Source organism: Aulonocara stuartgranti, assembly GCF_965226115.1.
Source record: "Aulonocara stuartgranti genome assembly, chromosome: 12".
Classification (NCBI taxonomy): Eukaryota; Metazoa; Chordata; class Actinopteri; order Cichliformes; family Cichlidae; genus Aulonocara; species Aulonocara stuartgranti.
The window spans coordinates 33,282,886-33,298,215 of NC_138948.1; the positions used below are offsets into that span (position 1 = coordinate 33,282,886).

General features: G+C 38.9%; 1 protein-coding gene across 2 annotated transcripts; it reads right to left on the reverse strand.

Moving 5' to 3' along the window:
- Window positions 1–5,634: 5,634 nt before the first annotated feature.
- Window positions 5,635–13,533, reverse strand: rchy1 (ring finger and CHY zinc finger domain containing 1). Of its 2 annotated transcripts, none has more exons than XM_082554970.1 (9): window positions 13,332–13,533; window positions 10,744–10,863; window positions 10,479–10,594; window positions 8,762–8,840; window positions 8,628–8,672; window positions 8,456–8,514; window positions 7,653–7,682; window positions 7,087–7,207; window positions 5,635–6,972 (listed from the first exon to the last, which is right to left on the reverse strand). In XM_082554970.1, exons 1-9 carry the CDS (start codon window positions 13,380–13,382, stop codon window positions 6,811–6,813), a joined length of 783 nt encoding a protein of 260 aa, XP_082411096.1. In that variant the 5' UTR covers window positions 13,383–13,533; the 3' UTR covers window positions 5,635–6,810. The 2 variants fall into 2 exon arrangements, with proteins under 2 accessions (XP_082411096.1, XP_082411097.1); XM_082554971.1 differs by having other exon boundaries at window positions 13,389–13,516.
- Window positions 13,534–15,330: the final 1,797 nt, after the last annotated feature.

Genomic DNA, 15,330 nt, shown 5'->3' on the forward strand with positions numbered 1-15,330 from the left:
GACGCACGATGAAGGCCAAAATCGGTCCGATCACTCAAAAATCGGCTCAAAATGGGCCTAAAACCGCACAGTGTGAGCCCAGCGTTAGAGCAGCAATGTTTGTTCCCCTCAGAGAAAGGGAAGAATGGGAAAAGGAAAACACCTGGCTGGAAAAAGTTAATATGGGCATGTGCAGTGAATATCAGCGCTATGTGGCCAGAAGTGTGATAATATAATTTATTTTGTGTAATAAACGACTGCAAGGATAGATGATTACAACAAATAGATGACTAATACATAAAAGTAATACATAGATGAATAATGATGATGAGTTAAGATGCGTAATCATGGGAACAAGCGGGTTTTCAAACGGGAGCAGCTGATTAGCATTAGAAAAGCTGAAATAATACCTCAGCTGAAGCCAATTGTACTAAATGCACTAAATGTGCACTGTTACAAGAATATTTTTCTTTCTATTGTTTTCTATTATTTTAAGTTAAGCAGGACAGAGTTCTTTTAAAGAAAGATTTACTTATATTCTCAAAAGTTAAGCATGACAGGCTTCTGTTTAAGAAAGAGACCTGTTTTATGTGTTAATGTTGTCATTTTGAGCTAAAAATAAATGGCTAAATGATCATTTGTTTCACATGTGTTCATATCACAAAGAATACACATCTACTTAAATCAAATTCAAGTCAAATGGTTAAAAAAATAATTTCACACACAAAAAAAGAGCTAGAAAATTCACCACACTGGGAAGGGTGAAGACAACTGGGTCGCCCGGCCCTGGCCACGAGGTGTCCCTTATTTATTTTTCAGGGAGTTGGCAACCCTATCCACACTGGAGAGAGACCGTTCAGCTGTGACTTGTGTGGAAAGTCTTTTTCCTTGAAGGGTTACCTAAAAACACACCAACTCATCCACAGTGGAGTTAAACTAAACTATTTGCTAGTTTAGTTTAGTTTTTGTTATTTGATATTTTGAATCACAGCAGAGAGACGAATCTGGCATTGATATTTGACATCACAGCAGAGAGACTGGATGTGATGTCAGAAAGATGACTGTGATGTCAGAACCCTCTAAATGTTGTAATTTACAGATGGTAAATGGCCTGTAGTTGTATAGCGCTTTACTAGTCCCTAAGGACCCCAAAGCACCTTACATATCCAGTCATCCACCCATTCACACACCGGTGACGGCAAGCTACATTGTAGCCACAGCCACCCTGGGGCGCCCTGACAGAGATATTTAATTCCAAATTATTTGACTGCATCATTGCGTCTTTGAGTTATGACCCAAACTCTCTATCAACTTTGTGAATAAATTCACGTCCCCCTGTGACCTCATAATTACACCACAGTTACACCACAGTTCAGATAGCATGAATGAGTCATGAGGTCACACCAACAGTGACAACATCAGCAGTGACATCACTAAAGTTGCCAGGTGAGTCCATAAATAGAACCCGTGACTCCGTTAAATGTCATAAATTCCGTTTTCATGGATGCCTGGATGTTAAACTCAATTGTTACACCTGGTAGAGCAGAACGCTGATCATTTTATTAAAGATGAAAGACTTTAGACAGTTTTTCAACTCTCAGTAATGCCATAGTGATCATTTGATATATGGCATTATATATCACTGCCAGATTCATCTCTCTGTTGTGATGTCAAATATCAATGCCAGATTCATCTCTCTGGTGTGATGTCAAATATCAATGCCAGATTCATCTCTCTGTTGTGATGTCAAATATCAATGCCAGATTCATCTCTCTGTTGTGTCACATCCCCCTGTGACCTCATAATTACACCACAGTTCAGATAGCATGAATGAGTCATGAGGTCACACCAACAGTGACAACATCAGCAGTGACATCACTAAAGTTGCCAGGTGAGTCCATAAATAGAACCCGTGACGTGGAGCAGGTACCGCCGTTTTGGACCTTGTCCCTGCAGCAGCCCCAAAGTGATCCAATGGAGAGAATAGCTCAGCGCCTAGAGCTCCTCATAGAGGAACGCATAGTGATTAATGATAGGATAGACAACCTTGTAAGAGAGTTGAGGAAGGAACAGAGGCGTGTAAGGTGTGAGAAAGCAATGAGTGACATTACCAACCTAACAATGAACGTAGGTCTAGTTCTAGGTGTAGGTCTAGTTCTACCTCTTCCCATAACGGCCACCATCCTCGGTGCCGTTTACCTGCTAGGGTAAGGGGCTAGGGGCTAGGGCTAGGGTTAGTAGGGTTAGTAGGGTTAGGGTTAGCACCACTGTTCAAAAGTTGAATAAAGAAACGAACTAATTTTTGCCTCTTTTTTTATTAAAACCACCTTATAGAACATCACATCAGTTAGGGTTAGTAGGGTTAGGGTTAGCACCACTGTTCAAAAGTTGAATAAAGAAACGAACTAATTTTTGCCTCTTTTTTTATTAAAACCACCTTATAGAACATCACATCAGTTAGGGTTAGTAGGGTTAGGGTTAGCACCACTGTTCAAAAGTTGAATAAATAAAGAAACGAACTAATTTTTGCCTCTTTTTTTATTAAAACCACCTTATAGAACATCACATCAGTTTTTTTTTTATCACACTGTTCACCAAAACGCAGCAAACCTTTAGGGTTAGGGTTAGGGGCTAGGGTTAGGCTTAGGGTTAGTACCACTGTTCAAAAGTTGAATAAAGAAACGAACAAATTTTTGCCTCTTTTTTTATTAAAACCACCTTATAGAACATCACATCAGTTTTTTTTTTATCACACTGTTCACCAAAACGCAGCAAACCTTCACCATCTTATCCAGGAGGGTCACCTCCTCACCCTCACATGGAATAAGTAATCTGATTGGCATGGTGGTATGTGATTCAGCAACACTGTAAAATAATATTAATTTCTTCGGTAAGAAGTGTGTGCTTCTAAAAGAAGCTAAAAAATTCTCAGTTATCGACTGGGAATGAAGAGATTATAAATATATTCGAGAATGCATATAGAGATGGACCCTATCAAAAAGTCATTTACAAATTATATTGTTCACTGATCAATCTACGGGGTCATGATACAAGATATGTTAAAGGAAGATGGGAAACAGAGAGCAATCTATTCTTAACAGGAGAGGAATGGGATGGGATTTGTAGGCAGCAGTGATCAGTAACAAGCTCCCCCTCGTGGAGGGAATCCAGCTGGAAGAATGTATTTCGTTATTTTATTACCCCAGCCCAAAAATCCATTGGCATTGTGGACATGCAACAGCAAATGCTCCTTTATTTATTGTGCATAAATAGTGAATTGTCCTGACACAATATTGCGTTTCGCTTCTGTTATTACCATGGTATATTGACAAAAACATATACTTTTATTCACAGGATAAAACAGTTGTTTTGTATCACTAATTGCCCAGTACGATTACAGCATACAATATTATTGTCAGTGCTACATTTCTGTGATGCTACCAGAAATTATTTCCACTACTAATTAATTACCGTTGAGCTCAAAGGTCCTATTAATAAACGGTTAACGAATGTGTATTTATGACGACGATTTGTGACATCAGCAGTGACATCACTAAAGTTGCCAGGTGAGTCCATAAATAGAACCCGTGACGTGGAGCAGGTACCGCCGTTTTGGACCTTGTCCCTGCAGCAGCCCCAAAGTGAGCCAATGGAGAGAATAGCTCAGCGCCTAGAGCTCCTCATAGAGCAAAATAGAAGGATTAATGCTAGGATGGAGAAACTTGAATGGGAGTTGAGTGCACTAATTGAAGAGAATGCGACTGAAAGGAGGCGTGAGAAAGCACCACAGAGTGCCCTTGGCAACCTACGTCTAGGTGTAGGCATAGGTCTTGCCATAACGGGCACCATCCTCGGTGCAGCTTACCTGTCCACCTTGATTGGCTTATCTTGACATAATAACTATACTGTGCTCTCATTTATGTTCAGCTTTATTTTGCCCTCACCTCCCAACCAGCCATGACAGAAGACTGCCCCACACTGAGCCTGGCTCTGTCACAGGTTTCTTCCTGTTAAAAGGGAGTTTTTCCTGTCCACCGTTGCTCATAGGGAATCACTTGATTGTTGGGGTTGTTAGGTGGGTTGTTTTTTTATTTGTAATTTGCTAATTAAAATAAAGAAAAATTATATTTAAAAATATATATTAATTGCTCTGTGTGTTTACTTCAATGAAGACGTGTATTGACATGAACAAAGTGCAGTATTCCAAGATGGCATCAGAGTTTTAACACCTTTTATACTCATATTTTTATAATTATGTTAAGTTTAAAAGCTCAAAGATAATGACATAGATGGATCTGTTTCTGTTATTATCACAAGACCAAATTGGTCGCACTCTAGGGCCCTGAACAATTAGTTAATATTGTTCATGAGACTAAAGTCAGTGTAAATATATGTGGCCAATATTCTAGTTATTATATTAATCATTATAAGTTATTACAGCAGTGAGTTTGAACTCTCAAATCAAATCACTTATTGTCACATCACATGTGCAGGTACACTGGTACAGCACATGTGAGTGACAATAAGTGATTTGATTTGAGAGTTCAAACTCATCACAGGTACACATGTGATGTGTACCTGCACATCACATGTGCAGGTACACTGGTACAGCACATGTGAGTGAAATCAACCCGTTCTCACTCCCGACGCGCAAAATAATGACGACAGAAACACACACTTCTTTTTTTTTTTTTTTAGTTTATGTTTTATTAGTTTTCTTATTTATACGACATATACAACAAATTCAATTTAATCACCGTGAGGGGGAAAGCAAAACCAAACCGAACAACAACAGAAGAGACAAACGGACCAAAACAAGACCAAACAAAACACAAGAATAAACAAACCAAGAAATACAATGACATTATACAAAATCGGGACTCCCATTTTGTACATATTTCAACCATTTCAACCAATATTCTTCAAAAGAGTCCGCCTGGCACTTTAGCCTAAAAGTTATTCTTTCCATAACAAAAATATTATATATCACATCAATCCATTCATCTATGGTAGGAATATCCTCTTTAATCCAAAGGCCAGTTATGGCCTTTTTGCAAGCTACCGACAGCACACTGAACAAATACTTATCCGGTTTGCATAGATTAAGACTCTCTAGGTTGCCTAGGTACAATAATGCAAAATGAAATTGTATTTTCTTTTGGAAGATTGTTTCCATGACCTTATGTATTTCCTTCCAAAATGGAACCACACGGGGACCTTCCCAAAAAATTTGAAAATGATTTGCTGTTGCATGTCCACAATGCCTCCAGCATGTTGTGTTCTGAGAATAATTGGATTTTTGGGCTGGGGTAATAAAATAACGAAATACATTCTTCCAGCTGAATTCCCTCCACGAGGGGGAGCTATGCATTCTCGAATATATTTATAATCTCTTCATTCCCAGTCGATAACTGAGAACTTTTTAGCTTTTTTTAGAAACACACACTTCTTACTGAAGAAATGAATATTATTTTACAGTGTTGCTGAATCACATACCACCATGCCAATCAGATTACTTCTTCCATGTGAGGGTGAAGAGGTGACCCTCCTGGATAAGATGGTGAAGGTTTGCTGCGTTTTGGTGAACAGTGTGATAAAAAAAAAAAACTGATGTGATGTTCTATAAGGTGGTTTTAATAAAAAAAGAGGCAAAAATTAGTTCGTTTCTTTATTCAACTTTTGAACAGTGGTACAGTCAGAGTACAGTTCAGCAAACCTGATACCTGCAAGGGGAAAACATGCAAAAATAATCAAGGGCCATTTATCACAGCAGCCACAACCACAGACTGTATATAAAAGACCGAAGTCTCATCCTCAGCATTTTGGCAGCTGCTGTCTTGATGTTTTTGCAGTCTGACTTCTTTTTGCAAACAGACGTCGCCCCCTGCTGGTCAGTAGAAAGAAAGCAAATTCAAGGCACTTCCTCACAGACTCCGCTTTTGAAATCTTTGAGGTTACATGCATCTTTCTTTAATATACAGTCTGTGGGCACAACAGAAATTATACAGGATGTTGGCTAGCTGTGGAGCATTGCAAAGCCATCTAAATTTAATTCACATATATTTCCATTTGTATGTAATTTAGTTTTTTAAATTTCAGATTGCACATATAGTATTTTACAATTATAAGTGGGGTTTGATGACAGCTTTAAAGACAAAGCTTTAAAGATAGATCATCAAGTTTATATATAATGAGCCTTTTTTTAAGATATGCATGATTTGAACTAGAATTTTATACAATAAACCATTTTCAACCCTTGTAGCAAGTTCCAACTAAAAATCATAGAGAGAGGGATCCACAATGATAAACTAAAATATGTATTTAGAACTCTAATGAAGAAACAATGCCATCTGTTAAATATCTGACTAACAGGGAGACTATGCAAGTAACAGCACAGGCTGACCAATGCCAATGACAAACACACATTAGTTAACACTTTATCTTACTCAGATCATTTAAATAAGATTTATGGCACATACACCAGATGTATCAGGCTAACTAACCACAACTGCACACCACTGTCACCATCACCTGCGTGGCTTTGAATGATTCAATCGTGCCGCCTCCTATAAACATGCAGGTCATACGGACTATGCTTCTAAATTGTCTTTCTTTGTAAGTATGGTGATCCTATCCAGTGATTCCCACCAAGTGGATCCTGGGAAAAATTCCATCCACGATGAACGTTAGCAGGTAGGGAAAATAGATAAATACATTTTTGTATGTACAAACTGGAGAAGCCGGCTCAGTCTAGCTTTACCCTAGATGCTCGTTACTACATCACATGCCTTCGGTTTTGGTCAAGCATGTACTCTTAATGTTGTGTGGAAGCTACTGTTGATCGTGCTGCTGTGGCTCCATGTTCTGCTCGGGCTGCTGCAGCTGGATGAGTCCTCCATCCTGCGCTGTGTTGTACGAGCCGCAGCTGGTGCACTTCATTCCCAGCACATGGAAAGGCACCGTACAGTGAGCTTGGCAGTCGTTACACATAATCTGCAGTAAGGACATTAAAAAAATAAAAATAAATCATCAAACAGAACAAATATCGGTTTCATATTCACATTTAGATAAATGCACCAGCATTTTATTGTGTTATCGAAGGCCTACTTTGACCATTGCTCCTTGGTACTCAGTGGGCATTGGTGACTGAGCGATCTCTTTATCTATCTCCTTCCAGTGGTTCTGCATGTCACAAGCACTGTGCATGCACAGTGGGCAGCGATAAGCTCTGAAACAAACACAGGGGAGGGAAAAAAACAATCATATGGAAGGCCACCAGCAATCAAATAAGAGGACACAAAAATCCCTACATTGCCACAATGTAGCCTTTAAAAAGCTGATCAGAAACCGTTTTTGCTCTATACCAGGTAGATTGGACAAGCTTTTACAAATTACAGAAGCCTGCACAAAAACCTGACCTCTGACCTTGACGTCAAGGTCACTGAGATTCAAACTTATCTGAGATTTTTTAGTAGATGGAACTACTGTATCAATTTCAAAATCTTACATGGTCTCGTTTACAAACTTGTGTCGACACATCCTGCATGCTTAGCAGGGCGACAACAATACTCCGTCAGCCTTTTACGGCATAGGGGCAAAAAGCAGACTATAACCCGGTCCCTTAATTACAACAACATCTTATTTTACCAGAAAAAGGAGTTCATTAAACATACCCTGTTCTGATCATGTCATCAAAGCAGGTCCTGTAGAAGAGGGTGAACAAACGCATTGTTACTATTATGTCACAATAGATCGTGAAGATATTTTAATCTGCAGTCAGTTTGTCAGTGCTGAGTCTGTTTTGTCATTACTGCAAAATTGTGTTCTTGGAGACTGTGGCAGCAGGATATACTACAAAGGTAGTTTTGAGTACTATGCGTTTGTCTGTGAACAGATACTGTCAAACTGACAGTGTTGCAATCAGGCACCTATTTGACATTTTGGTCAGATAGGTGCCTGATCCTACTCAAATATCTGTGATTCATTTCCCTACACATGCATTAAACATTCATATTATTAAAAGAGTCACAATAATAAATGGAGTGTGCTTCACTATAGTTTTCTGTCACAAATTTTCCACAGACTTCTGGATGCTTTCAAGTTAATTTGTGCGTGTGTGTGTGTGAGCAGCGACACTGAACTATCAGCAGCAGCAAATAGGAGAAACAGGAGTGTTGACCTGATTTTGATATTAGACTGTAACTATTTTTCCACCAGCATAGTCGTGTAGGTGAGATATTTCACACAGAAAAAAAACTGGATAAGTCACCAAATCAGTCTAACAGGACTAATTCCAGTAAAGTAAAATCAGTCATTATTAAAGATTAAGATGTGAAAGACTTTTTGTGTTGGAAGTGGGAAAAATGCCCAGTGTGTTCTTTTAAATATCATTTTGTGCCACTGGTAGAAATTAAAAAATACACTATTAAACCCCATAACCCTGAACTGACAGTATCCAGAGAGTAAGGAATCCTACTTGTGTAGAAGATGGCCACATGGAAGAACGTGAGCTCCAATCCTGGATGTGTGAATATCCTGCATTAAAAAACATTAAAAAAAAGAAAGAAATATATATTAAACTCTGGAGAAAACAGATTAAAAAAAAGAGCCACCATTCTCCTCGCCTTCTATCCTATTAATGCTGTTACCTCCATGCAGACAGGACAGTTCTGCCTTGAAACATTTTCAACACACTGAAACATAGAAAATAAAGGGAAATTAAAACTGTGAGGGCTCAACATACAGATAGATGTAGGCGAGTCAGGAACACAGCGATAGTCACCTTGTGGTTTCCTTGCAGATCCTGAGCTAAACACAAATTGCACTTCTCGCAGTGAAAGTACTTCTCTCTGGGCCCAATCCTGTAGAGGCACATTTGAAAACTCACTAAATGACAAATTTTGCCATCACGTGTTTCGGGAACAGTGAAATATCAGCATGATAACACAACACTGTGATTTTTATCTCTGACAGTTTCTTAATGAATTAAGAAAAATGGGAAAATTTTGTGGGGAACGTTAAGAAGACATTTCCCCAGTACCCGTATCATTATTACTTAGGGCTGCTCAATTAATCGAATTTTAATCACGATTACGATCTGGGCTTTCAACGATCATTAAAAATGACTGAGCCGATTATTAGCCCCTCCCTCATGCTTTACTCTCGCGCTGCTCCGTGTGGCAAATCAAGCGCACTGCTCTGCATTTCGAACACCCGTCACAACAATTAAGAGGACCCGAGGGAAGCTCGGAAAGCTAAGCAGAAGTTATTTGGAGAGGAGAGTGACTGCCGTTGGTTGAAAAGAAAGGTAAAGAAAAAAAACTTCAGTGGTGTGGAAACATTATGGGTTCGCGGAGTCAGATGTGGATCAAGTAGACACAGTGTGTAAACTTTGCTATGGTGTCGTAGCTGCACCACAGAGCAACACTGCAAAGTTCACATTTTTCATTTATTTCTTATATTGCAAACATTTGCACTGTTATCAGTATTTGCACACTATTTTATATTATTTTTTAAAGTCATTATTCAATACATTGTTATTCTTAACCCTTTAAAGCCGGTCAGAGCAGCATGCTCGTTTTGTATAACTATTTTTAAATCCCTGTAGAACCTGAACCGCTAAGCTAGCACAATAAATTTTTTTCCATATGAAACCAGAGGAGTTACATCTTATGCCATCAGCTTGTCCTAGGTCACGGTTTCCTTCCACATATAGCTTTGCAAAAATTGCATAAAAAGCGCTTGCAGGAACAAAAACATAATATTCCAGAAACACGCTTTGCCGATCCGATCAGCTGTTCATAACACTTCCCACATTGAAAAAGACGTCAACGCGAACTATCGCAAGTGACGTCATTTTCGCGGAAAATGTAGTTTTTTTACTTGTAGGCCTTAGAAATCGAATTGCACTGCTGGAAATAGTTTATTTTGATGCACATGCACATTCTTTGCAAATTTGCATCATAGGATTGTTTTTTTGTTTTTCCTGCAGTATATAAAAATTGCTGTATCTCCAAAAATAAAACTATGAAGACACTCAAAATAAATTTCCTGTTGTTGTAAACTATTTTTTGCAACTTTTTTGTATTTAAAGTTTTGAGGGATAAACCTCTTAAATTTCTCCAAGTAGAAATATATGTAAAAAAACAAAACAAAAACGATTTTCAATTTTTTTTTGTAGTTTATTGCACTTTTTTGCAATTAATGTAGTTACTATGGACTTAATACATACACATTTTAAAAATATGGGCTATAACAGTTGTATTGATGTATAGCAACGTGAAATGCTCCCACAAATGGCACTACAGCATGTAAAAAAAAATAATATAAGCTCTGGCGGACGAAATAAATATCGTCAAATAATCGTGATCTCAATTTCAGTGAAAATAATCGTGATTATCATTTTTGCCATAATCGAGCAGCCCTATTATTACTACTAAAGTTACACATAGAAATATTTAGACACTATAAACATGAAATATATTGAATCAGTTTCTTACCTGCAGATTCCACAGGGCTGACAGTGGTACTGCTTCTTGTCTTTGTCGAACAAGTGGCAAATGTCGCAGTAATACTCCCCAAACAGCAAATGACATTGCTGACAAGTCTGCTGTGTCTACAAAAGTATAACATTTGTACAGCTTTTTCCCTTCATCCGAGCTAACCATAATCAAAAGTACAACTCAAACACTAAGGTGACATCGAGACGTCCTGCTGTAACCGACGGTGGAGCTCAAACACGTTAACTAGCTTTTCCTCAGTTACCTGCTGCACCGTCAGACACGCTGAGCACTGCACCTCTCTGACTTTGAATCGATCCATCTGGTGGTTCTCCTCTGCATCGTGGCACAGCCGACACACGTACAGATTACCGCAGCAAGGTGCCTGCAGTACAGCAGAAACGCGATTACACAGGGCACAGACAGGGATGGGTATAGTAGTATGAGCTCAAATTGTGGTCATAAATATTTTGTACTTGCAAATCCGGATTTGTATGTGTAAAAAGAATTTGTGTGTGTGTAAAACAGATTTGTTACTGTAAAAAGAATTTGTGTGTGCATAAAAAAGATTTGTGTGTGGACTTAGCCAAAAAATACGTGTGAAACTCTGCACTCAAGTTTCAAGTTACAAGTACGAATTTTGAACCGTATTTCTTTCTTTCATCTGATTGGCCAATGTCATGTCAATCACAAATTTAACTATCCAATCAGAGAACAGGTGGGTTTGGCTGTCGGAGGGGCGCTTTTTTGAACTGCAGGTCCTTGAAGGGTAATACAGTTTGAAGCTGGAGGATCTCTATATAAATATCCTATACAAGCTAGGTCCCCAAACTTTCAGTAGCTGTTGAAAGGATAAAGTTGTGGTATATCAGTGGTTAGAAATACCATTATTACTTTAGGATTAGTTTAACACAAAGTCAGGGCTGACCCGGGACCATGGCTGTGAGTCACAGTGCGCAGCATAAAGGTCCTTTCACATCGGACGCAGGATGTGCTGCTAATGCTAACTGCTAACTAAAAGCCAAGGATCCAGAACTTGTTGCGCTGGCTGCTGAGCTCTGTGTGTTTTTGCAGCAGCTCTACCTGTACTAGATGCACCTGCTCCTTGTCTTTTCTATCTCTGACTTTATGTCCTCTAAAAGAGTTTCTGGTTTCTTTGCTGGTTCTTCAAATATTCAATAAAAGGGCATTTATTCCCTTCAAGGACCTAAAGCTCCATAAAGCACCCCTCCAATAGCCAAACCCACCTGTTCTCTGATTGGATAGTTAAATTTGTGATTGACATGACATTGGCCAATCAGATGAAAGGAACAAAAAAAAAAAACGGGTCAAAATTCATACTTGTAACTTGAAACTTGAGTGCAGAGTTTCACACGTATTTTTTGGCTAAGTCCACACACAAATCTGTTTTACACATAAAAATCCTGATTTACAAGTACAAAATATTTATGACTACAATTTGAGCCCATATAGTAGTCCTATCACAGTTTGTGTAGCTGTAGCAATAAGTCACTAAGCGTGTGTGTGTGTGTGTGCACGTGCCTAAATGTAATCCTTATTCTGAAAATTCTTTATTAAACAGTGCTGACAAAGTTCAAGAGGGAGCTTGGCACTGTCATGGAAATTATGTGTGTGTCTGAAAATATGATATGCATGTGTATATATGAATAAACTTTAAATTTCTCCCGAACAGCAGTAAGTCAAGAAGCCCCTCTCTCTTAAACAACTGAAAAAATGCTCTGCTACTGGAAAGAAGTACAAATAATTAAATAACAATTTGCTGCAGTACACCCACCTTTATTTGACATATTTGACCTTATCAAACAAAAGCCAGTGATATATAACAAAACAACATTTATAAATTCCCCTGATAACTGGAGCTGTTTGGATTCTCATACCCAGGCTGCTGGCTGACTGAACTCTGAACAGCTTTAGCCAACATGTCCATGTTCAGCTACTAATCAAGTGTCTGATTAGGCGTGCTGTTATAAAGGTCTTGGCTCACAGTGAAGAGCTTCCATACTAATGACACAGCCTGACCACCCCTTAAGTAATTAATTAAAAATTGGCAATGAGGACATGAGGATAAAATATATTTGTCACGTCACGTGTTAGGTAAAACAGGACATGATATCGTGTGGCATCAGACGTTTTGGCTCCAAGACCTAAAAAAAAAAAAAAGTACATTCTCCCTGCTGTTTGAAAATATAAAGATGAGTCATCAACTTATCAAACGTCAGATAGGCTGTTTACACACTTTTAATAGATCTGTACATCAAATTTGGACACAATGTAAAAGATTTAAATATAAACAGTGTGTAAAGGTTACGTAATTAAAACGTATATAAAATAAATGATAAATTCCCCACGCCTTTCCTTGACCCCCCCTGACGTTTTCTGTCAAGGCCAAGTACAACCGATTAGGAAGGCAACAATTTTAAATTCTATTCAGTTTTGTGCTCTTTTGCGCTAAATACATAAACTCTCATTTTTCCTATTTGTCAAATGTGAGAGGGAGCAGGCTTCCTTGTCTCCTCCGCGCGTAATTATGATGGGAAGGACTAAGACCGGAGGGAAGGAGGCGAGAAAAGCTCCAGAAACTCTCAAGCCCCTCGCTTCAACAACGCCGTGCAGATATTATGCAAAATCATGCCGTCCGTCTGAAACATTTATTATTATTTAACCCTGTTACAGCGACGTTTGCCGGCTGAAGACTAAATAACTAGCTAGCTAGCTAACTATGACCGTCTCTAGCAGAGATATACCGACGACATAATCGTTATAGCACAGTTATAACTTGGCACCGTATATTTAAGACAAATGTATGAACATTTTTTAAAGCATTTTACTCACTTTCAATAAGCAGCTTCGAATGTAATGATCACAACCAGCAGAAGCAGCCATGCTTACCCCGAAATGGAATGCTTCTTCTTCTCCCTCCGCTCTAGAGCGTTGCACTGTTGGCTCCTGTGTTGTTGATTATGTCATCGTTGAGGTTGCATTAGCGCCACCTCTGCTTCGGAATGTGGATCGCAGTCTGTACAAATCCTACCCAATGACTCAAAACACAAAAACGGAAAAACAAACAGACACAAAATTAATACAAAACAAAAGAAACTATTTTATACAGTATTTTATTGCGCCCATAAATACTGTCTCTTAAAGAACATTAAACATGTCCACACAACTTCAACCTCCTAGGACCTGGCGTCCACATATGTGGACATCACATTTTGGGTTATTTAGACCAAAATACTCAATTTTGCTCTACAAGGGCCTGATATCCACTTATGAGGACATTATACTGGTACTGTTCTATCAAAATTTTAAACTAATATCCTCATATCCTCATATGTGGCTCTCATTTTTCTTAGAAACAAAAATTAGGTAAAAAAAACAAAACAAAACGCTGATAATTCTTTGTTTTTACATTCATCAGGTCCCAATCAGCCCAAATATCAAAGAGAAATTAAAAATGCATGCTGTGGAAGAGTTCAGGTCTTTGGAGGTTAAGGTTCATTTTAGCCTAAATAGCGATCTCATTTTCAGCCTAACAGTGTTCACACAGACCAGTAAGATTCATTCTAAGTTAAAATATTCTTTTTTTGTATTGTTTCCCTGCTTTATCTACATTTCTTATTTCTGAAATAATCTTATTGTTTATAATATAGAATCCTCCCCTTTGCTTTAGTGTTCCATTTCCCTCACCACATTGCTGTGCACCAGACTTTTTCTGTGGCCTTTGATTTGCTTATGAGTGTCTAAGCCTAATTTCCAAGCCTCTTCATTCTGCTTTAGACCCATGACCACATAAACCCAATAAGCATGCCATGGTAAATGAGCTGGGACTGTGCTTATAAATAAGATGCAAGGATTTTAGACTTTATGAACAGAAACAGAGCAGATTTAGAGGGTTTCTGATTTATTCTACCTGACCTCTATATGGATACAGCCTAGAATACCACACAATTTGGAATTTTCTTTATTCTGACACCTTTTTTCCAGGCATTTTTAAAGTATTAATTTAAAGGTTTTGGACTCACGTAGTAAATATTTCATTTCAAGAAGGCCTACCATCAGTATTTACTATTTTCATCCATAAATGTAGTATCTTAGTATTGAAAAGAAGAAGGCTACCTGAAGGGTAACTGAACTGATTTTAGGTGGGATCAGCTGAATGTGTTTTCTTCAATAAGATTTCAAGTGGCAGTCATGGAATCTGGCTTGTTAGTGTATACAACTCCCATCACTTTCACACCATTTACACTCTCACTCATCTTTACCCCACCTACCTCTATGGAATCCACATTTGTATGGACTAAGTTGGTTAGCCACCACAATTTTGTCTGTTTGTATCTGGAAGTCCCACAGGATCTTAGCTCGGTCATTCTCCACCACCCTTGGGGGCGTCTCCCATTTTGACCTCGGGACTTCCAGGCCATATTTGGCAATCGGCACAGATGTCAGCCACTTGGTTATGGCGTTCCATGTATGCCCTGCCTGCTAGCATCTTTCACCCTGCTTTTATGTGCTGGATTGTCTCAGGGGCATTTTTACACAGCCTGCACCTGGGGTCTTGCCTGGTGTGATAGTCCCCAGCCTCTATGGATCTTGTGCTCAGAGCTTGTTCCTGTGCTGCCGTGATTAGTGCCTCTGTGCTGTCTTTCAGTCCAGCTTTGTCCAGCCACTGATAGGATTTCTGGATGTAAGCCACCTTCTCTATCTGCCGGTGGTACACACTGTGCAGGGGCCTGTCCTTCCATGATGTTTCCTCCTCTTTGTCCTCTTTCTTGGGTTTCTGCTGTCTGCATGCGGTCAGTTGGGGCCATCTTCTGGATGTATTCATGGATGT

Coding starts and splice junctions, on each gene's coding strand:
- rchy1 (XM_082554970.1), bottom strand. CDS start 13,382: ATGGCTGCTTCTGCTGGTTGTGATCATTACATTCGAAGCTGCTTATTG. Junction 7,683..8,455: donor TGTGGCCATCTTCTACACAA/GTAGGATTCCTT, acceptor CCTCTTCTACAG/GACCTGCTTTGATGACATGA. Junction 6,973..7,086: donor ACCAAGGAGCAATGGTCAAA/GTAGGCCTTCGA, acceptor TCCTTACTGCAG/ATTATGTGTAACGACTGCCA.